The sequence below is a fragment of the Lontra canadensis genome, unplaced genomic scaffold (genome assembly GCF_010015895.1).
Source record: "Lontra canadensis isolate GAN:19392208 unplaced genomic scaffold, GSC_riverotter_1.0 scaffold13, whole genome shotgun sequence".
Classification (NCBI taxonomy): Eukaryota; Metazoa; Chordata; class Mammalia; order Carnivora; family Mustelidae; genus Lontra; species Lontra canadensis.
The window spans coordinates 21,046,417-21,073,290 of record NW_022631007.1 but is presented as its reverse complement, the minus strand read 5'-3'; the positions used below and the strand labels follow the sequence as shown (position 1 = coordinate 21,073,290).

The window sequence follows — 26,874 nt, the reverse complement described above, 5'->3', positions numbered from 1 at the left end:
GATGTTGAGGACTGTTTCATGTGTCTGTTGGCCATTTGGGTGTCTTCTTTGCAGAAATGTCTGTTTATGTCTTCTGCCCATTTCGGATTAGATTATTTGTTGATTGGGTATTGAGTTTGGTAAGTTCTTTATAGCTTTTGGATACTAGCCCTTTATCTGATGTGTCATTTGCAAAGATCTTCTCCCATTCTGTTGGTTATCTTTTGGTTTTGTTGATTGTTTTCTTTGTTGTGCAAAAGCTTTTGATCTTGATGAAGTCCCAGTAATTCATTTTTGCCCTTATTTCCCTTGCCTTTGGCAATGTATCTAGGAAGAAGCTGCTGCAGCTGAGGTTGAAGAGGTTGCTGCCTGTGTTCTTCTCAAGGATTTTAATGGATTCCTGTCTCCCATTTAGGTCTTTCATCCATTTTGAGTCTATTTTTTGAGTGTGGTGTAAGGAAATGGTCCAGTTTCATTCTTCTGCATGTGACTGTCCAATATTTCCACCACCGTTTGTTGAAGAGACACCATACCTCTTTCTGAACAGGCTTCCTGGGCAGGGTGCTTTCTAGCAAGTCTCTAGCAGAATGACTTTTCTTATACTCAGGAACCACAGGAGTCATTCTCTCCAGAAAGGTCTGGTTTTCTCTGGGACTTTTCCTCAGGTTCTCTATCTCAGCTCCATTTATCTGCTTATATATCCTTGTATATTTACTTTCCAGTAGTCAGTCCCTATTGCTCCACTCCCCTGTAATAGTTAATAATTTTTATATTATAGTTTCCTTGTTTAAATTTCCTTCTGGTTTCCGTCTCCTGATTGGACTAATTGAAACAAATATAAAACATATATTCTCTATCTCTTAATTCTTAGCATATGGTACAAATATATATGATAGCCCCCACCTTAATGATCTCCACTTGGCTTTATGACTTTTTAAGCTAATTATATTTTATATATCATATTTAATTCCATTTTTAAAAGATTTTATTTATTTATTAGAGAGAGAGAGAGAGAGCGTGTGCAAGCAGGGGGAACAGCAGGCAGAGGGAGAAGCAGGCTCCCCACTGAGCAAGGGGCCTGATGTGTGACTCAATCCCAGGCCCCAGGATCATGACCTGAGCCAAAGACAGATATCTAAATGACTGAGCCATGCAGGCATCCCTATCATATTTCATTCTAAATAAAAGGCTAATGCTAATTCATTCCTTTATTTAATTAAGGACCTTCTATGTGTCAGTTTCCATTGCAAGGGCCTATAGATACAATAGCAGATTAAAAAAAAAAATCCAGCAAAAATCACTGTTCTCATAGAGCTTGCATTCTACTGGGGAACCAAAGCTAGGTAAATGATTAAAATATGTAGCATGTTAAATAGTGGTAAGTTCTAAGGATAGAAATAAAGTGGGAAAGGGGATATGGAATTTTAGGGAGGAGTTAGTTGAAATAAAAGGCCCAGGAAGACTTTATTGAAATTGTGACTTTTGAATAAAGATCTGAAGGCATGATTGAGTAGGCCAAGTGGCTATCTGGGAAGAGTGTTCCAGGCAGAGGAAACAACATGGATAAAGTCCCTGAGTAAAGAGTATGCTAGTGTGTCAAAGTGTAGTAAGGACACCAGTGTGACTGGGCCACAAGTAATGGTGTTGGAGGGAGTGAGGGAAGAAATAGGAGATAAGCTGAGAGAAGTTAGAATACAGGGTGAGATGATGATGGGTCTTCTAGATCATAGGATTGAATTTGGCTTTTCAACGTTGTCATAAATATACTGTTATTTTAAGAGTTCTTGTTTGTGCTTGCAAAATATTGATTACAAAAGTACTTGGTATTTTAGAATAGAAAAACAAAAAGAACCCTTTAAGATTGTTTTGTAAGTGATCCCCGTTCACTGCAACAAGGGTAGAATTTCAGAAAACAATGTGAAAAGTAGTTTTTGCACTATGTTTTACATGTAATTTTAATTTAAATGAACATCTTGATTCAATTAAATCTAATACTGTGTAACTTTTTCTTTGGCATCATGAGAATCACTGTGAGGTTACTGAGCCTTAGGCAGTAATAGTCCTATTTATAATTGTCTGGCTGTCAACTAAGGGTTCAAAAAAATTTTGTTGTTGTTGTTGTATTTTATAAATACTGTTAAGAATGTGGTTCTTCCAGTGGTGGCCCTAGAGCCAGGGAGTTTGCTTTAATACATTTAGGGTTTGCAGAATGTGATCTCTTCTAGTGGTTTTCTTCACTGGGTGTTTGTTCAAGAGTGAATTAAATGGCTGTGAATATACGTTTTAGAAATTTTTTTACTATTTTTTTAAAAGATTTTATTTATTTATTTGAGAGAGAGAAAAAACAAGAAACAGGGCACAGGCAGAGGGAGAGAGGCACAGAGAAGGAGAAGTAGACTCTCCGCTGAGCAGGGAGCCTGATGTGGGGCTAGATCTCAGGACCCTGGGATAATAACCTGAGCGGAAGGCAGATCCTTAACCAACTGAGCTACCCAGGTGCCCCTGTTTTAGAAATTTTAAAAGCAACATAAAACATGAAAATAACCTGCCTTCTCACTAAGAGCCAGGAAAAAAAAATTGAGAGAGACAAGTTGTAAAGTACATTTCTAAAAAAATTCCTTTTCAAAAAATGTTTTTTCCAAAACTTGAACTTGAATGTCATATTAAATAAAATGCTGAATATAGGGCACCTGGATGACTCAGTGAGTTAAGTGCCTGCCTTCAGCTTAGGTCATGATCCATGAGTCCTGGGATCAAGCCACAGCATCAGGCTCCCTGCTCAGTGGGGAGTCTGCTTCTCCCTCTCTCTCTGCCTCCTCCCCCATGCTCATGCTCTTTCTCTCTCTCTTTCAATTAAATAAATAAAATCTTTTTTAAAAAAATACTGAATATATAGATGTATGAACATCAGTACATTTGTTTTATTTTCAGAGAATGGTATTGATAAAAAGATCACATTAAATTGAAAGTAAGCATTATTTTTTAAAAAAGGAACCTCCCAAAGCCACACATAAACATCACAAAGAAAAAAAAAATGAGAAATATTTATTTAATATTAATAATTATACCTGAGCATGTATTAAATTAAAAACATTCAGATAAAGTAAATTACTAAAACATAAGGAATACTAAATCAGACATGCAAAAGAATGCTAAATTGAATAAAGAAAATCAAGTTTTAAAAAATGCTTTACAAAGTCATTTAGGAATTTACTAAAAAAAAAGTTATCTATACATATTATAATTCTTCTCATCCAGTTATTTTTGTAGAACTCAGAATATAACCATAATGTATCTTAAACCTCAGAAGGAAGGTTTGTAAATGATTCAGTTGAATCTCCAGAAGTCATTATAACCTGTCTTTGACCCTGTGTATCCTCCTTTCACTATTTTATTGAGATACAGGAGAATCTAGGTCAGTGGTAATAGATGGCATTTAATATCATTCTAAATATTTCACACATCTGGGGCACCTAGGTGGTTCAGTTGTTGAGTGTCTGCCTTCAGCTCAGGTCATGATCCCAGGGTCCTAGGATCGAGTCCCACATTGGGCTCCCTGCTCAGTGGGGAGCCTGTTTCTCCCTCTCCCACTCCCCCTGCTTGTGTTCTCTCCTGCTGTCTCTCTCTCTCAAATAAATAAATAAAATTTTTTTAAAAATTTCACACATCTGAATATTATTTTCAGGAAAATCTTAGAAAATTTACATTCATCATCATCATCAATAGTAATAATACCTTATATATTAGAATGCATTATACTTTTCAAATTTACTTACATTTTCAATTTCCTGTTGAAATTCCATTCATTGAGATTTCCAAAGGAAACAAACAAAAAACAAAAAAATAATAAATTCTGCACTTGATCTTAGCCAAAAGGCCGAGAAGCGATAAAAAATAATAAATTCTATAAAACAAAACAAAACAACGACAAAGCCTATGGGGATGAGGAAAAGAGAGGAAAGAAAGAAAGAGAAAAGAGAGAAAAAAATTTGATGAACAAGGAAGTAAAAAGGTATTAGGTGTAGGCAGGAAAACATATAAACATAAACATTATACTAACCTTAAATAGGATTCAACTAATTAATTTCTCTAGAAAAATAGCTATCTTCTGCCTACTGCTTCTTCTTGTTTATGCTTTGTCACCTTGAATTATATTTTAATTCCTCAAAGTCTAAGCATGAAAACTGAGAAAATCACGTGAAAATGTGAAACTGATTAAGAGGTATATTAACTTTCTAAGATGCTTAAGGCAACACAAAATTACTATTTTATAATTCTGTAGTTCCAAAGTCCAACATAGGTATTTTGGGGTGAAAATCAAGCTGTCACCAGGGATGTATTCATTCTGGAAACTCTAGGGAAGAATTTCTATTTGCCTTTAACAGCTTCCAGAGTCCACTCACACACCTTGGTTCATGGCTCCTTTCTTTCATCTTTAAAACAAGTGACATTGCATCTCTCTGACCCAACTTCTCTTGTCACATCTCCTTCTCTGATTCTCTCTTTTTTTTTTTTTTTTAAGATTTTATTTATTCGTCAGAGAGAGAGAGTGCACACACAAGCAGGCAGAGGCCGAGAGAGAAGCAGGCTCCCTGCCGAGCAAGGAGCCCAATGTGGGACCTGATCCCAGAATCCTGGGATCATGACCTGAGCCGAAGACAGCGGCTTAACCAACTGAGCCACCCAGGCATCCCTGATTCTCTTTTTCTTATGTCTCCCTAATCCACTTTTAAAGAATCCTTATGATTACATTGGGCTAACCTGGACACTAGGCTAATCTCCTGTTTGAAGGAGCCATTAACTTAATCCTGTGGGCAAAGTCCCTTTTGCCACATAAAGTATCATATTCATAGGTTCTGGAGATTGGGATATAAAATCCTGGGAAGGGGGTGCTAGTCTGCTTACCACAAAAGCTTATATTTAAAGTCCCATTCTCTGACCACTACCTCCTGTCTCTCTGCTGCATCCCCCTCATCCTCTGATTCTACAATCCTTATGGGATCTTCACTTCATTGAGTCTACACTTCTTCACTGTCTCCCATTTCCTCAAACTCCCCTCTTCCCTTCTTATCAAAATAAATTCCATGGGTTATCATCACAGTCCCTCCTTTACGCACATCCCCTACTCCCTTGCCCATCTATCGTCCTACTTACTTGGTGAAAACCCAGCTCTGATGGCTCCAGGTCTCCCCCAATCTGTCTTTGTCTTTGTGTAGCTGAACATGACTGGAGGAAAACATAGCCTCGCTGACCAGCAAGTCAAGTCCATACCACAGATTTGACATGAGCTCTTGAGTCTGCCTGGTACCCACATGGGATTTTTCTGGTCCATTCTCTTTCCCACTTTCCTAGAAGACCCTCTCATGCCTTCTCCTGTCTTCTCAAACCTCATACATTTACTTCTTCATCCTCATTCTTTTTTTTTTCTTTTAAAGATTGTATTTATTTATTTGAGAGCGAAAGAGAGAGAGAGAAAGCACGAGTGGGGGGGGCAGAAGGAGAGGAACAAGCAGACTCCCTGTTGAGCAGAGAGCCTGACACAGGGCTCAATCCCAGGACCCTGGGATCATGATCTGAGCTGAGGCAGATGCTTAACTGTGTGAACCACCCAAGCGCCCCTCTCCATACTCATTCTTGGCTCATGGCTTAACTGTTTACTGAGAAATTCAAGACAAGCAGAAGAGAGCCCTGCAGATTCCCACATATCTCTCTACAGGTAAGCTTCTGTCCTCACACTGTACCTTCTTCCTAATGGATCTTTGGAGTTAACCCAGGACATCATGATCTTGCATGTAGAAATCAATCTTTATTTCTAATAACTCTTAACTGAAGTCTAGTCATTTTCTTCAACTGTGAATGTAGGTAGTAAACCACAGTAGCAGGGCCTATGCTTTTGTCATGAGACAGTTTTTGTATCTACTTCAGAATATTGTACACATATGTATCACTATTTTAAAATTATGGTAGTTATGGGGCACCTAGGTGGCCAGTCGTTAAGCATCTGCCTTCCACTCAGGTCATGATTCCAGGGTCCTGGGATCAAGCCCTGTGTCGGGCTCCCTGCTCAGCAGGAAGCCTGCTTCTCCCTCTTCCTCTGCTCCGGCTTGTGTTCCCTCTCTTGCTGTCTCTCTCTCTGTCAAATAAATATATAAAATCTTTTAAAAATAAAGAAAAGAAAATTATGGTGTTTATTAAGTACACTACTAGATATTATTTATAGCATTAATGTAGAAACACATGCATTAAAATATCACAGATTTTATTTTATTTGATTTTTTTAAAGATCTTATTTATTTATTTGACAGAGATCACAAGTAGGCAGAGAGGGTGGCAGAGAAACAGGAGAAAGCAGGCTCCCTGCTGAGCAGAGAGCCCTATTCCAGGCTCCATCCCAGGACCCTGGGATCATGACCTGAGCCGAAGGCAGAGGCTTAACCCACTGAGCCACCCAAGCACCCACAGATTTGATTTGAAAAATGATTTTATAATGGTGTTTCAAAATAATTGATTTTCTTTGTACTCCTTTTTATTTTATGAATTTGAAAACAATACTGAGGGGATGCCTAGCTGGCTCAGTTGGCAGAGCATGCGACTCTTGATCTCAGGGTTATGTGCTCAAGCCTCACATTGGGAATGCCGCACACATAAAATTAAAAAAATTAAAAATTAAATTAAATTAAATATAAAATAAATAAAACATAACATGAGAAGTAGTCATAGGTTTCAACTGTTAAAGGATACATGGCATAAGAGGGACTATGGGAAGGACCACCCATGCTGCTATCTAAAGCCAGTCCCTCCATTTGTGCATTAGAACCACTCTCCTTTGACCCAAGATGACAGACGTCCTCCTTTTACCCCTCTAGATCTATGCTCTGACTTCCTGCTTTGGACCACAGAGCTGATCTCTGTGAACAGCACTAGCCAGGTTTCCTCATATTCTGATTTCTCTTTCGGTTCAGATAGTAGGAAGCACCAGCAGGACATTAAAGTATAGGAGGAGGGAGAAACTGGAGTATTTACTTGTGATCCCTTCCCAGAGACTTGGGTTGGCAGAACCGTATTTCAGCTTCCGTTGGGCAACCCTTTCCTATCAAGGAAGTTCACATTCTGGATTCATATATAACTGCCCTGATTTTTCTCTTCCAGGGTATCCTCCTTCTGTGATGAGCATTTAATGATTCACCATTCTTTGAGGGCTTTCTATAAAGTCAGCTCACATCTCTGTGATAATCTCTTCAGTTTCCCTCTTTTGACTGTGTCATCTCCTTCCTGCCAGGACCCTGACTACTGTCCAGAAAATGGCCCCAGCATCTCTCATTTCTCTAAGTTCATTCCCATCAAGAAAGTCTTCTTTCAACCCAGTTTTCCTGATGGCTCCATTTCCTTGACTGCCAGACTCACTGTCTCCAGTGATCTCCTCTACTTCGCTCTACAGGAACACTCTGGTGGGCCTTTGCCTCCACCCCCCAAAGACTGCTCCTTAAGGTCACCAACAATCTTCCTGTTGCTGAAGCCAGTGGTTTTTCTTAGCACTCATCTTTGTAGATCTGCTGGCAGCATTTAATAGTTGATCACTTTCTCCTCCTTGATAGGTTTTCCATTAGGCTTCTAGGACCCCAAGGGATATTCCTTCTAATTTATCCTTTGCTCCTTCTCAGTCTTCTCTGCTAATCTTCCTCTTCCAGGTCTCAGTTCTTAGCCTTTTTTTTTTAATCTATACTCATTCCATTAGCAATTTTATTTATTTATTTATTTATTTATTTGACAGACAGATCACAAGTAGGCAGAGAGGCAGGCAGAGAGAGAGAGAGAGAGAGGGAAGCAGGCTCCCCGCCGAGCAGAGAGCCCGATTCGGGGCTTGACCCCAGCACTCTGGGATCATGACTTGAGCAGAAGGCAGAGGCTCCAACCCACTGAGCCACCCAGGTGCCCCTGCATTAGTAATTTAATAAGGAAGTCTCTATTTCTAACACATAGTGTACTAATTTATAATGGTTTATTATTGTTTCTCTCCTTGCCCCAGAACATAAACTCCCCAAGCCTGGGGATTTTTGTTCATTTGGTTCTTGACTGTTTCCTAAGTGTCCAGAACAGTGCCAGGCACAAACATTTTTTTTTAAATTTAACTGGATAGTAACCATTACCCCTCATATAAAAGGTAGCAACTATGACTTCTTCCTTCTATGAAAGCAAAGCCATAAAACAATAAGGAAAAAAAAGTTAATGAATAAACATATCAAGTTGTCTTGGGACTATGCATTCTAAATGTAAATACAGGGGACTGAAGCAAGGTCAGTAGGTATGACTGTAAATAAAATTTAGCTTTTAATAAAAATCATAAAAATCAAACTTCACATGAAATTATAACATATATATGACAGACATGAAATTATATATCTGATATATACTGACTTCTTATAAGTCAATAAAAGATTATATAAGTAAAAAATGGGTGAAAGACATGAAAAAATAATTCACAAAAGAAATAAAACTGATCAAAAATATATAAACCGACCATCAATCTCACTAGAAATTCAAACCATAATGAGATGTTGCTTTTGCCCATAAAAGAGAAAATTTTATTTTTTAAAAGCTGTACTATTTATTGTATTATTATTATTTTTTAAAGATTTTATTTATTTATTTGACAGACAGAGATCACTCATAGGCAGAGAAGCAGGCAGAGAGAGAGGGGGAAGCAGGCATCCTGCTGAGCAGAAAGCCCGATTTGGGGCTCGATCCCAGGACCCTGAGATCATGACCTGAGCCGAAGGCAGAGGCTTAACCCACTGAGCCACCCAGGCGCCCCTATTTTATTATTATTATTATTATTATTTTTTAATTTATTTGACAGATCACAAGTAGGCAGAGGCAGGCAGAGAGAGACAGGAGGAGGAGGCAGGCTCCCTGCTGAGCAGAGAGCCCGATGCGGGACTCGATCCCAGGACCCTGAGATCATGACCTGAGCCGAAGGCAGAGGCTTTAACCACTGAGCCACCCAGGCGCCCGTATTTTATTATTTTTTTAAGTAAACTCCGTCCCCCCCCCAAAACGTGGTGCTTAAACTCATCATGCCAAGATGAAGAGTTGCATGTTCTTCTGACTGTGCCAGCCAGGGGCCCTAAGAAAATTCCATTTTAATTAATATCTGAGCCAGTAATTCTACTTCAAGGACCCTATCCCCAATAATTAGAGAGCTGTACAAATATGTACGTTCAAGGACATTTATTGCAGCAATATTTTTGAAAGCAACTTTAAATTCCCACAGTAGAGACAGGCTTAAATAAAGTATGGAAGAATTATACCATGGAATATTTTACAGCTGTTCAAAATTATGTTTTTGCAGAATACTTAATGATCCAGAAAATGCTTAAGCCATAAAATTCAAAGTTAAAAAACTCAGATATAAAACTGTACATGGAGCCGGATTCCAAAATTTCAAGTACAAATACATATAGATACATATATACATATACCACAAATTGAAAAATAACTAAAAGAAAAATATATAAATGTTAATGTTTGTTATTTTTATGCAGTGGGATTATGAGAGATTTTATTTTCTCATTTAAAGTTTTCTATATTTTCCAATTTTCCCAAAATTATCAGGGATTGCTTTTCACATTTAGAAAATAAATAAATGCTATTAATAATAATATAAAAGTGAGATCAGAGGGGTTCCAAAAGATACAAATGTAAACAGTGAGTGTCCTTTTTTGTTGTTTTATAAATGGCTAAATCGTCCAGCTAAGAAGTTTTTATTTCCGGTAGAAGTAGTACTTGTGTTTTTTCCTTGACTGGGTTTGGATAGCGGATCCACTGCAACGTACTTGATTTGGAAACCTCCCGCAGTCACTGAAGCATCGCTGAGAAACTTCAAGGTCATGACATTTCCTGGGGAGGAGGGGGAGTGCAAAAGAACAAAGATGTTACTCTGCTTTGATTTGGCTGGCAGTCCAGAGACTCATCATTCTTAGAGGAGAATATAAAAATTCATGAACCAGGGACACGTGGGTGGGCCAGTCGGTTAAGCGACTGCCTTTGGCTCAGGTCATGATCCCAGGGTCCTGGGATGGAGCTCCGCATGGAGCTCCCCGCTTGGCGGGGATCCTGCTTCTCCCTTTCTCCCTCCCCTGCTTGTGTCCCCTCTCTGGCTATATCTCTCTCTGTCAAATAAATAAATAAAATATTAAAAAAAAAATTCTCCAGTGAAATGTTGAATAGTACAAGAAAAGAAAATCAGAAACAATCATCTTTAGGATGTTAAATATTCGTACATGATAAATTATGGTACATCCATACAGGGACCTAGTAGGCAGTCGTTAGAACGAATTTGAGGGGCGCCTGGGTGGCTCAGTGGGTTGAGCCTCTGCCTTCGGCTCTGGTCATGGTCTCGGGGTCCTGGGATTGGGCCCGCATAGGGCTCTCTGCTCAGCAGGAAGCCTGCTTCCTCCTTTCTCTGCCTGCCTCTCTGCCTACTTGTTATCTCTCTCTCTCTCTCTGTGTCAAATAAATAAATGAAATCTTAAAAAAAAACAACAACAAATTTGAATGATCTACATACTGTATGCTGACTTGGAAATATATCCATGATATCTGTGTATACCATGTTTATAAAATACAGGGAAACACCTGGAAGGATAATCACTACACAATCATCCAATGCCCTTCTTGGGTGGGCAGAGATGGGGTGGTTATATTCTTACTTTATATACCATTTATTAAAGTGGTATAGTTTCTGGGTAGTTTTTAGTTCATTCATTTTCTGGTCTTGTTTTTAATATAAATATCCTGGGGTGAGTAAGCACATATTTAAGACGAAAACTAGACCAAAATGTTAACAGCATTAAACTTGACTGGTAAGATTATACTTCAAATGTATTTTAAATCTTTTTCTATTTCTTGATATCAATTTCCTCCTCTTGCTTTTTTGCTAAATCTTTGGCTGTTTGTTTAATTGTGTTCTCTTCTGTGTGTTGATTTGTTTCTCTTTGAATGATAAACGGTGTGGGTTTTTTTTTTTTCTTGCAGTAGTGTTAAAAAAACAACACTGTTTTGATTATGCTAGCAGTTAAGTTTTTTCTGTTTTAGACAAAACAAGAAAAAAATGTGAAGTTTCAGGCTTTGATTCTCTGTTTCTTTCTTTCTTTTTTTTTTTTTAAATTGGATTCTTATCCCCCAACTAACTCCTATGGATGGCTCCTATCTACTTTTAACTTTCTGTTAACATAAAATACGTTCTCAAGAAAAGAATGAGGTAAACAGTTTAATGGGCTGCCCTTACCAGGGAGATTGTAACAGAGAATGAATGAATAATTTTTAAGCATTAATCATTCAAGGATTGAATAAGAAGTTTTATTTCTTGTAATATTGACGCATAAATGAGAATTTCATGAGAATTTCGTGCCTTCAGGCTAGGGTTTAGGAGTAATTTAGCTGGTAGTATCTGAGCTTAAGGACTACTTAGAAATTACAATTCTGTGTTATTTTGTTGTTTTTAGTTGCAGAAACACTGTGATAACTTTATGACTTGGAGGAAAAAAAGAGCAAGTCAGAATGCCAACTACTAGTGCTAAGGATGGAAATAAAAAGAAAACAACAAAGAAAGTGAAGGTTCTTAGCCAGAAAATAGCAGTATGGAGCAATGGCAGTGGCATTTCTTCTGGATATAGATATATATGACTACAAGCTCATTGCTTGAGGTACATTGCATGGGACAAAGTCACAAAAGTAATTGGTAGGAGTTAAAAAGATTTGGAACACTTTGCCAACCATAGCTAGCCTTTTGAGATTTACTATGCATAATTAGCATATTAAAAGCTCTCTGACATCTTCCAATAAAGAGACCTGTTTAACATAGTTTAAACCAATGTTTCCCCAGTTCCCTTGGCCTTAATGTTCTTTTCTCATGCAACACCTATTAAAAATATTTCATAGAGCTGCTCTTTACAACACTGTGGGGAATGCTGTCCAAAGATAAAAATACAGTTAAGTGTGATGTAACATTTTTTCAGTGACCGAAGATATTTTTAACAACTTTAATACTTTTGAAAATACCTTTCAATCCTTTATTGATAAAAAACTGGTCTTTTATTTCCACATTTTATGGACGTCATAACCCATAGCAAAATTCAGGGATTTGCAGACTCAAGACCATCTCAGACTGCATTCCTTCATCTTATGAGTCTACGCATTTTTGGTGTAAGGGGTTGGCGTTAAGTCCTAAGTATAAACACTTCGTTTTGCAAACTGGTAAGCTACATCTGACCCAATGGTTCTCTTAACTTTAAAAAGTTAATAGTAATGACTACTGGGTTCTTCACTTTCAGTGACACTATGGAAAAACAAATCATAGTCCTATGTCTCAATTTAGAGCCATTACCTGTGCTAACGATGTCTTCTGGAAGTTCATCTCCACAGTATCTGAAAGGAAATTTTTAAAAAAGAGAAGTCACACAGAAGAATATTACACGGTTATTAAGTGGCTCTAACCTGTAATTAAAGTGCTTTATTTTTCCTAAGTAATGTCTCGTTTTCCTATTATTTAAAACTTTTTATTTTTTTTTTAACTTGAATTTGTAAGGGAGAAGAAGGATTAAAACAAAGTTTGTTGTTTCAAATAACCTGAGAATATAACCGAGATTCTTAAAAAAGGACATGTGGCATTTCTACTGTGTGTACTTGCAAAATTATTTGTGTAGTAGACAATTTTAATCTCTCTGGAAAAATTTTAAATTTGATTCTGATTAATCCTATGAAGTTTCTTCATGGTTAAAGAGGAATATGTGTATGGCTGATGGTATTACTAATTTGAATTCTAGAGTAGACTGATTTGAATGTGGAAAATTATGTTGGACCTTACAAGAGGGACTGTTGTTTTTTTTTTTAAAGATTTTATTTATTTATTTGACAGACAGAGATCACAAGTAGGCAGAGAGGCAGGCAGAGAGAGAGGGGGAAGCAGGTTCCCTGCTGAGTAGAGAGCTCGATGTGGGGCTCGATCCCAGGACCCCGGGATCATTACCAGAGCCGAAGGCAGAGGCCTAACCCACTGAGCCACCCAGGCACCCCAGAGGGACTGGTTTTTATCTGAATCGACTTGAAAGGAGCTTCTTTGTACATTACCTAAAAGGAAAGAATTTATCATAAAAATCCGATAAGTGACAAATTAGTCTATGGAAAACCTTTTAAAAAAACAGTATATGATTTTATCTAGGGCTGTAATTGATTTGTGAAACTAGGTTTAGAATGAAAATATCATCTTGACTCTCAAGGTAGGATGTCCGTTCTTTCAACAAATGTTTTGCTCTTAATTTCTCCAACCCTGCTTCATCTATAGCAGTAGTCTGTCAGCTAAAAAGCAGAATAAAACAAAACAAAACCAATTTCCCTCCAAAAGTTGTTACTCGTGTATGCAAGAAATGCGTTTCTTTTTCTTGGTGTTTAAGTTACACATTTCAAAGTCACAACAAACTACTGAGTCTGTCATTTTTAATTATTTTAATAATTTTAATCATTACCATTTTCTTTTATTAAATTACTGTCATGGATAATGGAAAATTGATAACTGATAGTCTGTTGATACTGGATAGTCTCAGATACACGTTATTAAGTGGGGGGCTAAATAAATAAAACACATAATTATATACGCTTTGATTTGTAATATTTTGTGAGACATTCAAAGTTTAAACTATATTGAAGATTCAGAATGACAACACAGAATGTTGTGTCCCAGGATGTTGAAAACCCAAGGGAGAAATATTGAGGAAAGGAGCACTTGTTTTTTATGTCAAAGAAAGCTATTTTAAAGAAAATTTCCACTGTACGTTTAGGTAAATTTTGTGAGAGAAGGGGCTATACTTTGCTTAATTCTTTCCTTCCTTTTTTTTTTTTTTAGATTTTATTTATTTATTTGACAGAGAGAGATCATAAGTAGGCAGAGAAGCAGGCAGAGAGAGAGGGGGAAGCAGGCTCACCACTGAGCAGAGAGCCTGATGTGGGGCTTGATCTCAGGACCCCGGGATCATGACTTGAGCCGAAGACAGAGGCTTTAACCCACTGAGCCACCCAGGCACTCCTATACTTTGCTTAATTCTTATATTCATAATGCTTAGCACAATACTTTGTACACAGAAGGTAGATAATAATTAAGAATTTATAATTATTTTTAGGAGGTTGATAGAAATTAGAATACTTAAAACCCTCCAACAAATTTCTCAATTCACATGTGTCCTCTTCCTCTCATTGTTAATGAAATACTCAGGTCTTTTTATTTTTTTTTATTTGTTTGAAAAGTTTTATTTATTTAAGTAATTTCTATACCCCACATGGGGCTTGAACTTACGACCCCAAGATCAAGAGTCACACACTCTTCTGACTGAGCCAACCAGGCACCCTGAAGTCTTTTTTTTTTATTATTATTATTTTAAAGATTTTATTTATTTATTTGACACAGAGAGATCACAAGTAGGCAGAGAGGCAGGCAGAGAGAGAGAGGAGGAAACAGGCTCCCCGCTGAGCAGAGAGCCTGATGTGGGGCTCGATCCCAGGATCCTCAGATCATGACCCAAGCCACAGGCAGAGGTTTTAACCCACTGAGCCACCCAGGCACCCCCAGCCCTGAATAGACTATTTAAATTTTTAAATAGACTATTTAATTCTTACAACTTAATAGTAATCAAAAGGCAGCTGTCACTATTTTAATTATAAGAACATGTAGCAGCTGACTGGCTTCACATACTAAGAAAAATCTTTGGGGTTGCCTGGGTGGCTCAGTGGGTTAAGCCTCTGCCTTTAGCTCAGGTCATGATCTCAGGGTCCTCGGATCGAGTCCCACATCGGGCTCTCTGCTAGGCAGGGAGCCTGCTTCCTCCTCTCTCTCTCTCTACTTGTGATCTCTCTCTGTCAAATAAATAAAATCTTAAAAAAAAAAAAAAAAGAAAAAGAAAAATCTTTGCTAAAAAAGGATATGGTATTGCCAGGGAGTAAAAATACTAGAGAATCAATAACTGTGGGGAACACTGAAGAAAATTAAAGAAACATCAAACAAGATATTGAAGGTATTTTTAACTCTTTATATGGGGAAACACGTACCTTCCCACAAAACCATGGACATCATCGTAACTGTCATATATTTCAACATAGTCAGCCAAGCAAGCTGGGTCATCTTCAAGGTCAAAGTCCAAAAAGCTCAGGTGAATACGCTGACCATACTTGAGTCTAATGTGCCAGTAACAGATCTGGTTATCATCGTACTCATTTGGGAAGCCTGGAGATTTAAAAATTCTCTTTGGATCTGTAAAGACACCACCACACTCCTTTGCTAAAATGGATAAAACAAATAAACAAACAAAAAAAACAAAAAAGGAAGGAAAGCATTAGAAAAAATATTATCCGTATTTTAAAATGATATGCACTTCCTAGTGCCTATTTATTACTTTTAATAAAATATTAAATATATATACTTACAGCTAAAGAATAAATGAATATTTTTCCATTATTCATTGGTAAATTCTTTCAAAGGAATATACACTGAATTTGTATGAAATGAAAAGAAAAATGACAAGAAAAAATAGCAATTTAGTTAATTGTGCTCTTGTACTTTTTTTGTATTTTATCTTTTCAGCTTAGAAGCACAAGCCTCAGGCTGGCTCGGGGAGCGTGCAACTCTTGATCTTGGGGTTGTGGGTTCAAGCCCCATGTTGGCTGCAGAGATTACTTAAAAATAAAATATTTTTTTTTTAAAGAATGTACAAGTCTCAGATGTATATGTTCATGTATTTTGATGAATATGTATACGCCGTTACCAACAGCCCAATCAAGATGGCTGCAATTTTGTCCTGTGGTATCAACACTGTGTCTTCAGGGACTTTTTAGAATAATGAGTCCAGGGGTGCCTGGGTGGCTCAGTGGGTTAAGGCCTCTGCTTTCAGCTCGGGTTGTGATCCCAGGGTCCTGGGATCAAGCCCCGCATGGGGCTCTCTGCTCAGTGGGGAGCCTGCTTCCTCCTCTCTCTGCCTGCTTCTCTGCCTACTTGTGATCTCTGTCTGTCAAATAAATAAATAAAATCTTAAAAAAAAAAAGAATAATGAGTCCAATAAATTCTGTTTGGAAAATCCTTATAGAATTTCAGAGTCACAAGAGACCTTGAAGGTCACTCTAGTCCAGTTAAAAGGAATAATTTATTATCATTTTATACTCCTTTCACTGGCTTTAAACTAACACCTTAATCCTAATATTTGAGGATTTGACAGAGATATTCTTGTTTGTTTTTTCAAGTCATTTATTATTTTACAGATTTCTGCCATGCCTTATAACCTGGAATGAGAACAATCAAACAACCTCTGCCAGAACCCATGATTTTACTGGGTGACCTGGAACGAAAGGTATGGAAAACTCCTGGTTAATTTTGATTTTGGATCAAATAAGCATCTACCATCTGGAAACTCAAAAATAATGTGAATGGTGGTGGTGGTGACTGTGGGTAGCATTCCAAGACATTTTTCATTGTATCAATCAGAGGCTTTTTCCAAGAATATTATCCTTTGGAAAAGAGCCTTTAAAAAAAAAAAAATGTTAGAATTCTTAATATCACAGAAGGTAAGGAAGCTTATCTCCCCCAGGGCCAAACAGGATCTTAGGGAAAGTGACAAAAGAAGGTCAAGGAATCTAGTCTGATCTCTGTACCACTCAATACTTCATTTTCTTCCCTGGTAAAGTAAATATAACCATGCCTCTCCTATTACCTACTTCACAACATTATTCTAAGGATAGTAACATGGAAGATAACTTCAGGGTGTTATGTAAAATGTAAGCTGTTCTTATTGTCTTATTCAATACTACGTGACAGTTTGTATGTGTACATAGCATGTGCAATGCCAGTTTTTGGAGTGATTTGCTCTGTCCTATGCCATCCTATCTTTGTTGTTTATACCATTAGATTAGGAAACAGTTCAAATATTGAACAATTTGATTTAGCTATTCAATTTCTATTTAGCTATTCAGCTCTATATTTTATTGAGCAATTGATAGTCATTGGTTTATTTTTATGATACCATTATGATTTCTTCATTACAATTATTTTTCATTGAACTGTTCCTCTGCCAGTACTAGTTCAGGTGGTCCCCAGTCCCCTTCAGGTTCACCACATCCTAAAAAATCAGCATGTCACTGAATCCAAAAGTAAGCTGAGAGCAGAGTAAGAAGAAGTCTCCCAAGATTCTGTACAAATATTCCCAGAGTAAAAAGGATTCTGCCTCGATGAAAGACAAAAGCAATTTATAAAAATTTTTAAGTTAAGGTGGCATCCTTATAAAAAGGCAAGGAAATACTGTAAGAACCTCTCTACTAGCACTTCTTTATCTCCCCTAGAGATAAATTTCCCCTATGGAAATGATTGAATAGATGCTCAGAGATCCTAAACCTTATCAAGCAAAGGAAGAATCAGAGAACATACTTGGAAATAGAAGTGTCTCTTTAGAGTCAAAAGAAAGTTGCTTGTGTAAATATACCGATGAAAAAGGAAGAGAGGAAGAGGGAAGAAAAGAAGATATACGAACTATTAACAATAACTAAATATAGAATTAAATATAACATAAGGTTTAAGTATGTGAAAATGATTTGAAAATTATAGCCCTATATAAATGCACTACACATATTTATTCATATTTTTGTCTTAAGTGGGAATACATGATGGCTCTAGGCAAAATTCTTTTCTATGTACAATACACATTATTTTGAGATAAAGCTTAGTTACAAACATGAGAAACTATTCTCCAATGATTAATATCATTGAATAATAAATTCCATAGTAACATGCTAGAACTTCACTATAACTCACTGTATCTTCACTATAGGGACTTTCTTATAAGGCAGATTGAAACAGAACACCTGAGGATGCTTGTGATCATAAACATTAGGCAGACTTGGGAACATATTATAATTCTTCGTAGTATCATGCTGGGGGAAATCCATCCAAAAAAGAACAATCTATTTTTTTTCTAAAAACATGAACAAAAAATAGCTCTTTATAGTAGTTATGTTGAATTAATTTTCTCTTTAAAGTTTTCCTAGCTACAATCAACCATGGGAAAATACGAATAAAAATATACTATATAAAAATAACTAACTAGAATATCCAGCATGTAATTGTGAAAACAAACCACAGAGTGAGAGTTGCTCAGTTTGGAAGTTTAAGAATTTATGCACAAGAATATCAGGGGAAGAGTTTCTTTTGTCTCTTTCTTCCCCCATTCTATCAAAGGGGAAATTTTGAACAGTTAACATTTGGTAGTATCACTTTGTTGTTTTAGCTAATTAACTGTGACAAGTCTATAACCCACTTTTTTTTTTTTTTTTTTTTTTTTTGCCTTTGTGGTCGGGAATAGAAAAAGATGTGGCATAGAAAAGATCTGAATCCGAGATCCTGCCTGCCTGCTGACTATTGGATGTTTGATTTTGGTAAGTTATTAAGCTCTTCGACTTTCAATGTCCTGATTTCTAAAATGGGTATAACAATAGCTTCTTGCAGACTCATCATGAATACGGACAGCGTGGAAGAGGAGCAGCAGGCAGGGTCTGGCCCAGCGTAACGGTTCCGTGAATGGTTGTTGTTATTAAGAATTATCATCACCAAGTTGATTTATCTCTGGGAGAAGGAGCTATTTATATTTAGTAACCTCTTAGTAACATGTAACTGTTTTGGCAAAGTATAAAATTATTATTTGTAACAAACCTTGTGGGTTGTAGCAATAGGCATCCCATCTTTCACTCCTATTAAGACGGACTCCGTAATCAATAATCCCAGTTTTTCCAAATCCACAGTTGGGCCCTGGTTTCACAATGGGGTATCCAACTCTGCCCTTGGCCATCCACCCAGCAGCACAGACATGAAATCCTGCAAGAGAAGGAAAGGATTATGGGCTAACTGGTAAACCCCCTCAGCTGAGTGAAGGTCCTCTTAACAAAAGTAGCCCCTTCTCAACTGCCCAAAGCCAGGTAAGTACAAGGAGAGAAACCATTTTCTTTTCTCTTCTTTTCATTTTTTTGAAAAATGCTATTCTTAAAAAATAAAGTTTGAATACATATAAAATGTAACATCCGACTTTTACTAGAAAATGCCGTCCTACTTGAAAAAAAAGAGGCAGTTGGACTGGAAATAATAATACCACGAATATGAAAAATCCAAGTTCACAGCTGGCTTCTTTTCACAAATGACCTATTGAGTGCCATGAAATAATTTCTGAAATTACCATTGATCCTGGAAAACAATTTTTTTTCAAATGATAATTTAAGTAGTTTCTATTTCAGGATCAATTAAAATTTGCTAATATTTTAAGAAATTTGAATAGGGATAAACATATTCATAAATTTTGAACAAAGCCTCAGCCCTGTGTTCCTTGCCCAGCTTCAGATCCTAAGTATTTGACACTGCCGTCCAAGAGCGGTTTTACTGAAGGTCCAGGACAGCCAGTAATGGCCCTGGTCTTTGTACCCATGGTTCCAGGTACTGCGTCATGCACAGCCCTGTGGGTCTAGACTGAGCAATGTGCCGGGCAGACTTTAGGGATTTTTAGAGAACAGTTTTATTTTTATCCTGAGTAATATTTAATGGTAACATAAGCTTTGCTATTGTCTTTTTTTTTTTTTTTTTAATCAACAAAGGGGTTTCTTCAATGGAGAAGAGAGTTCTGAATGGGGGTGGCTTTTGGATTCTCCTGTAAAACCACCATGAGAGATAGTCGTGGTGCTTTTTTTTTTTTTTTTTAAGAAGGCACTAGCACGGGCGCCTGGGTGGCTCAGTGGTTAAAGCTCAGGTCATGATCTCAGGGTCCTGGGATGGAGACCTGCATCGGGCTGTCTGCTCAGCAGGGAGCCTGCTTCCTCCTCTCTCTGCCTGCCTCTCTGCCTACTTGTGATCTCTGTCTGTCAAATAAATAAAATCTTAAAAAAAAAAAAAGGCACTAGCACTAGTGAATCACTTTGTTTGCACCAGGTCTCCTGACATGATCTCAGTTTCTTTTTCCTACCATCTTACAAGCTGCTTATCTTCCTTTTGATCCTAAAGTACGAATGCATTCTCCCATTTAACTTAAAGAAATTGAGAAACAGGGGTACCTGGGTGGCACCGTTGGTTAAGTGTCTGACTCTTGGTTTCAGTTGGGGTTGTGATCTCAGGGTTGTGAGATGGTGACCTGCCTGGGTCTCTGTGCTCAGAGTGGAGCCTTCTTGGAATACTCTCTCTCCCTCTCCCTCCCTCTCCCTCTTCTGCCCCTCCCTCACCTCCCCTGCACAGGGGCACTCGAGCATGTGCACATTCTCTCTCTCTCTCTCAAATAAATAAATAAATCTTTAAAAAAACATATTTTGAAAAAAAGCCACTAAATTCAGTATTTCTTCTACAAAGAAAATTTCTTTATAAAACTCAACATAATAACATTTAACAGCTGAGGAAACCCATACTCAGAAGTTAAGAAAAGATAGAACAGTATGAAAAATGAATAGAAGTGGCATTAAAATTAATGAGGAATTGAAATGATGTTGAGATAGCAATGTCTTTGTTTTTTTACTTCTATTATAGTAGCTCACAGTGGGTTGTGACCCCAAATAAGTTGCTAGCACTAAGACCTTTCCACTGGCTCTAGGCAGAGAAGATGGAGAAGCCAGAGAGTAGACATGTCATAGGGGCTTAGAGAAGCATTGGAAGGATTGAGAGAGAAATCTTATGAAGGGGATATAGAAAAGGTGGAGGGTTTTTTTTTTTTTTTCCCCCAAAGGTGAAAAAGAAGAAAAATCATCGTCAAATTAGTTACCAATTTTTCTGGCTGCCTCTACTTGCTTGTAGGTGGCGAGTTGGCCGCCTTCATATTCGCACACTGCCTTGGCTTCTGCGTAGGTGAGCTTGTACTTGCCAGCCCGCGCTTCTCTGTGGTACACACCTGCTGCTTGTTCTGTGAATTCACACAATGTTGTAAGTATGCTGTGATTCCTTCTTGTGGAACAAGGGAAATTTTGTGGCCTCATCTAGAAGATTGCATCAGCTATTGTTCCTGCCAAGGAGTTTCCCGGGTCAGTGACCTAGGGTGGCTAAGTTTTCATTGTTAGAAAGCTTTGAAAAAAAATATGAATGAGGGGAATTTTAGGGGACATAGGAGAAACTTGAGGCTAAATTATGTGTCCTGAACTGATGGCCTGAAAGAAACCTGTAAGGCAACTTTGTATTTCCGCACTATCAAAAAGTGACAAAGTTTTGACTTTTTTTTGGCTTTCTTTTAAATCAAATAAAAACTTGGAAAGGTAAACAATGGGGGGAGGGAATGAAAATGAAGGCAAAAGAAACCAATGAAAATTGATCCATTATGCAGGCTCACAATGATGGAGAAAAATAATCTAAAATATCCGTTTGAGGCAAATGACTAATGCAGTGTGATTGAGAATTTAGTAAACAATCAAAAACTGAGGAAAGGTTTAAAGAATCCAAAGAAAATAAAGACTGCATTAAGGGGGGAAAAAAAGATTCAAACACAGTCGAGAAAAAATTGGGTACACCGAACTACCAGCATGTTGTTCCCAGCATATTTTAGGGAGTAAGTCATAAGCAAATTGTCTTCCAGTAGATCACTGTTTAAATTGTTTTGAGTTTGGAGTGCATTTTGCCATAGAAACAATGCGACAATTTTTCTAGGACAATAATCATAACATTAGCTCTCATTGTTCTGTGTAGACCTTCAGATTATTGTCAAGTCTTTGTACCCTAACCTGTACAATCAGCTACCATTAAGATCATTTCCAATGAGACCACATATTCCTTGGCATTCAGCAAGACGTGAATCCAGTAGTAGTGCTCCCTCTCCTCCCCAGGCTAAAGCTGACACCCCCACAGCTGAATAAGAGATGCTGCTTGCCACCTGCCCTGTTTCTCTGGACTGCAAGGGATCCTGTTCTTATACGTTATATGGTAACATCCCATCACTTATGCGCTGAAGACCTTAGTCAATCTGATGCTCATAGGTCAGGGAACACAAGGAACATCAACGTTATCTTCCTGTTTGAAAGTCGCCTACTGCCCAAGTGTCCTTCATATTGGTAAAACCTCATCAACTAAAGTTCCGCTGGTTTCCAATTTGTTTATTTTGAGAACATACCATGAGGTCTGCTAAGTGCTGTGGGTCAAGTCCACTTCTCAGGGCAACTCAGACACTAGTGGGCAATGGAAGTACTTTTATTTTGCAGTATAAGAGTACTAAGGCTTTTAGTAGAGAAGGGAGACATGTTGAATTTACTTATGGATCATATTAGAGATTACCAAATATGTTTAAAATTGTACCTATTCCCTGACAATACAGACTACAAGATCTTTATTAGTAGGAATTATTTTAATGTGTGCAAATGTTTCTCAAACTAAGATTTCCTTGTCTTTCACTCCCTAATCAAAATATGACATTCATAGAGAAAAAATTAATTAACAGAGCAGTTTTTGAAAAATAATTTTAAGTTTTCCTCCCAGTAATTTTTCTTAAATTTTTGGTAGCTAGAACTCATCTAGTAATGAGATGGTTGGTAACTTAAATGGTAGAAAAGTCTATGCTATCATTTAAAATTCATTAAATAATGTTAATATTCTACATTTTTCCTGAAAGAGTGACAAACTTCCTATTATTTTGCCTTATGAGTGGTTGAGAACTCTGGTACCTATTTGACAATTTTTTTTTTTTTTTAAAGATTTTACTTATTTATTTGACAGACAGAGATCACAAGTAGGCAGAGAGGCAGGCAGAGAGAGAGGTGGAAGCAGGCTCTCTGATGAGCAGAGAGCCCGATGCGGGGCTCGATCCCAGGACCCTGGGATCATGACCTGAGCCGAAGGCAGAGGCTTTAACCCACTGAGCCACCCAGGCGCCCCCCTATTTGACAATTTTAAGCACACATTTATTTGAAAGCATTGCTCAATTCAGAATTTTAAATTACGAAGATGGTCCTTTGTACCTAATTTTAAAAGTTTTACCTTTCAGAAGGAATAATAATTTATTCATTTTTAGAGTCCCTAGTCATTCATTAAAACTGAGTATTTAACCACTACTTTTTTTTCTGTTAGCATGGGACAACAGTAGCATGTTGGCTCCAGTCTCTCCTCCTGGTTCTTCACTGGATGAGTTGTGTAACCTTGTACAAATTACTGCCTACACCTCAGTGTCTTCTTCTATTTCAAGACGGGAATAATGTTGGCTATTCTGGGAATAAATAAATCATTAAAACCCAGAAGCATAACTTCTGGATCCTAGTAGGAGCTCATGATAGTGTCACATGTCCTTCTTTTTTAGATTCAATACAATGGCTGAAAACAATCGCTTATCTGTGCAGTTTTGATTTTCATCATCTATTTAAATTAGTTGATGTGTCTTATCTTTATATTACAAAAATTACTATTTGAGGAATAGTAATTACTGTTGGGGTCTGGAACTGGACCTGGAAGTTACCAGAGTTAAAAATGAAACTTAGAGGTCCCATACTTTGACCTTCTCATTTTACTACTAGTGGAACTGAGACCAAGTTTGAAGCGCCTTGTTTGTGATAGCTGCTAACAGATTCCTGCCTTCCTATCTGGCTCTCTTCCTTCTCTAAATAGTTTTTAATACCATATTGACCTAACCAACTGTAAACAATTTGTGTTAGGCTGACTGGTCAATAATTTGTCCCAGATTGAAGCAATGTGCAATTACCCCGAGCCTCAGATTTGCAGCATACTATTAACATTTGGGTGTGCTTCTCTCTACCTCTAGGACAGAACTTCTATTGTCTATGTTCACATTTTTATAATATACAGCATCACTTAAAAAAAAACAACAACAACAGTGCCAAATGGCTTGATCATTAAAGAGTTTGACAGTGCTTCAAGGTTTATGTATATGGATTTAACTCTTACTAGCTTTATGGCAGTTTTTTCCATTTCTAACAAAAGTGTGTATATTTTCTAAGGTTGCCGATGTGCAAGGAAAATAAACAAAGAGCCTTGTTCACTCCTCAAGAAAGTCCCAGACGCAGTTTTGGCCAAATGGATTGCCCTGTTCTGCATGAAACTAGTTCACTGGCTCAACCTGAAAAAAGAGGGGGCAAGGCTGTGCATTGCAAATCGAGCTTTTTAATGAAATCCGCATGGCTGCAGTTATTACCAGAGAGAAACACGCTGAAAGGGAAAATATTCCACAACCATGTGCTGCTTACCAAGCATTAGAAAAAGATCTAGGTTAATTTTGCTTTCTCTGTATTTCTTTATTTTATACAAGAATTTGTCAGTTTTCTTCTTGAGTAATTAAACATTTTTTCACTATCAAACACAATCATGAACATAAAGCAATATTAATTTGTGTCACGAGAAAACATTGTTTAGAGTACTATACAGGGTATTTTGGGTTTTCCCTATTTGGTCTTTTTTGGTCTATTGTTTATATTCAGGTTAAGCGTACGTCATTCTTTACATTTAACAAAAGAAAACAGCAAAAGAAACTTTCCTGTTCTAACAAAAGGGGTAGAGAAGTATTTATATGGATAGCTCTCAAACAAAAGGAGTCAAAGTGGTGAGACTCCACTCAGAAATACAAGGTTTTTTCATTTGTCTTGTATTATAAGCTGGCTTTGCATCAAACTGGTCAAAAGATGTTTGGAAAAAGCAAGATATACATTACAGGTCAGAGTACACAGGCAAATGATTATAAAATCATTGTATATTCCAACTTATCTTTTACATTTCTGTTATAATTACCTGCTACAAAATCTGAATGCAAACACATCGAAATAGAAATAAAATACAGTGTTTTTATTTTGCTAAACCTTCCCTACCAAATACCATGGCATCTGCTTTGAAAATATATTTTCTCATATGGAATATAAATATTAACTTCCATTTTCTACTGAATAGTTCGCTTTATAAAAAAAACATTTTTTTTTATTTTAGAAGGCAAGAACAGTTGTTTTTTTAAAGGCACATGCATTCCAATAGCTGTTTTTCCTCAACATTTTCTTTGAAAACATCAGCCTTAAAACAGAACAAAAAACTTTCCTGCTTCAATTCACTTCTCCATCAATTCAAAGAAGTAACGTTCCCAAGAAGCAACTCATGAGTGAAGTTTCTTACCAAGCCATATGGAGTTATGAAAAATTCCATTCTTGTATCCCCATCCGTGAACCTCTTCCCACAGCAGGACAAATAAGTAAGTTAAGATGATCATATCTCAGCTGTAGAGACGTAATAGCCTGTTAGGGCTGCTCAGGGTAAGTTCTCAGAGCAGAGGCTGAAATGTGACTGAAACATCTGGTTTCCACATCTTTTAAATGGTTTTTTTGGACTGTGAGGTCAGCAAGTATTCTCCAATGGCATTTTTCACTGTAGAGTTACACAATTAACTCAGTGTCTGAAGCAAATCCTCTGACTCATTTGCATTGGCAACTCAAACTAAGGATATAGAATCATCATCTACATTTTAAAATTCATCTACTCGGAAAGTGGTTTATTAATTCTGTCTGTCACAGACATTTCTCTATTAGGAAGTTTGTGTAACTTGGTGTAGATTCAGCAATGATTAAAACAAAAATAAAAAACTTCAGTAGGGGTTTTAAGAAAAATCCTGAGTGTATTATTTGCAGGAAATCAATTATGGAGTGTGGGGTTTAGGCTTAAACACTAATCTTGAACTTAATGCTGGTAATGTTACTGTAATTTTCCCCAAACATTGCCAAGCTTGTATAGAAAATTTAAAACAAAGGCGTGTGTAGTTTGGCGAACCCTAAACTGTATCTGGTGATGTAGGATATCTTTGCCTTCTGTCTGTGTTTGGCCTGGGGTTGGATCTGTTGCAGTCTTTGGTTTATTGTGGTCAGCAGGTAAATACATCAGCTTCCAGAAAAGGAGCTCCATTTCAGAGCTTTAGGACATTCCAGCAGCTTTGGGGCACCACAAATTCTTGAAGTTGGAGGAGAAAGATGGATGGGTAGCTAGTCAGAGTTGATAAGAATATGGCCCTAGGTTTCTCCAAACCACTCTAACTTTGAAGATGATCAAAACTAAAGGTAATCATTATTAGTAGTGAAGTCACCATGCCTTAAAATAGCCCAGACTTTCCACTCCTTTTGTGTAGGGTCCCTGGGTCTTAGTGATAGCCCCCCTGCTCTGATGCCAGTGGCATTTCCTGTTGATTGACAGCCATCTTGGGCAACGTTTGCCTCTCTTTCTTAGACGCCATTCTTTGCTCTTTAGTTTTTCTACTCTTGCTGCCAAATTGCTTTCTATTTGCTCTCATATTCATTTCTCTCATGCTTTCTCAGTCCCTCCAGTGATACTGAATCCTTTGAAAATGCCAGCTTTCTGGACTCGCCCTGTCTGAAGTTAGCCTAGAATCCCCAAGGCATCTTGACACTGGACACTGAAGGCTTGTTCTCATCTCTCCTGGAAAGAGCAATTGTGGGGATGTAGTCTGAGGGTACAAAATTCCCTGGATGCTCATTGAGGTATGCATGAAATTATTAGGGTTCGAAATCTCTATTTTGGCCCCACAGCAACAGAGAAATAAGGGAATTATATCCCAGCATACTGACAGGATTAGAGAGCATTAGTTTGGTGCAAAAGAGGACATAGTCTAGACCACGTGGGTGTGACTGTGTAGAACACAGACGTGGTCAGAGAGAAACAGGGTGAATAGATAGTTGGAAGGAGCAAACCATGATATTGCTCTGGAAAGTAGAATTATATGAGTATTTTAAGTTTGTGGTTTAGGAAGTAAATATAACCGAACTTGAGCAAGGCTGCTGCAAAACCATCATGGCTTCCCCATTCTTTGCCTGGTCACATTTCTCTGGTTGTGCCTTCTGCATTTCTTTGAAGTACCTAATTTCCTCTGACTC

General features: G+C 37.5%; 1 protein-coding gene across 1 annotated transcript; it reads right to left on the bottom strand.

Annotated features, from left to right (window-relative positions):
• Positions 1-9,633: 9,633 nt before the first annotated feature.
• On the bottom strand, positions 9,634-25,286 carry TNFAIP6 (TNF alpha induced protein 6). Its single transcript, XM_032857756.1, has 6 exons — positions 25,112-25,286; positions 20,793-20,930; positions 18,716-18,877; positions 15,076-15,304; positions 12,365-12,405; positions 9,634-9,876 (listed from the first exon to the last, which is right to left on the bottom strand). The coding sequence occupies exons 1-6, from the start codon at positions 25,203-25,205 to the stop codon at positions 9,707-9,709; spliced, it is 834 nt and encodes a 277-aa protein (XP_032713647.1). The 5' UTR covers positions 25,206-25,286; the 3' UTR covers positions 9,634-9,706.
• Positions 25,287-26,874: the final 1,588 nt, after the last annotated feature.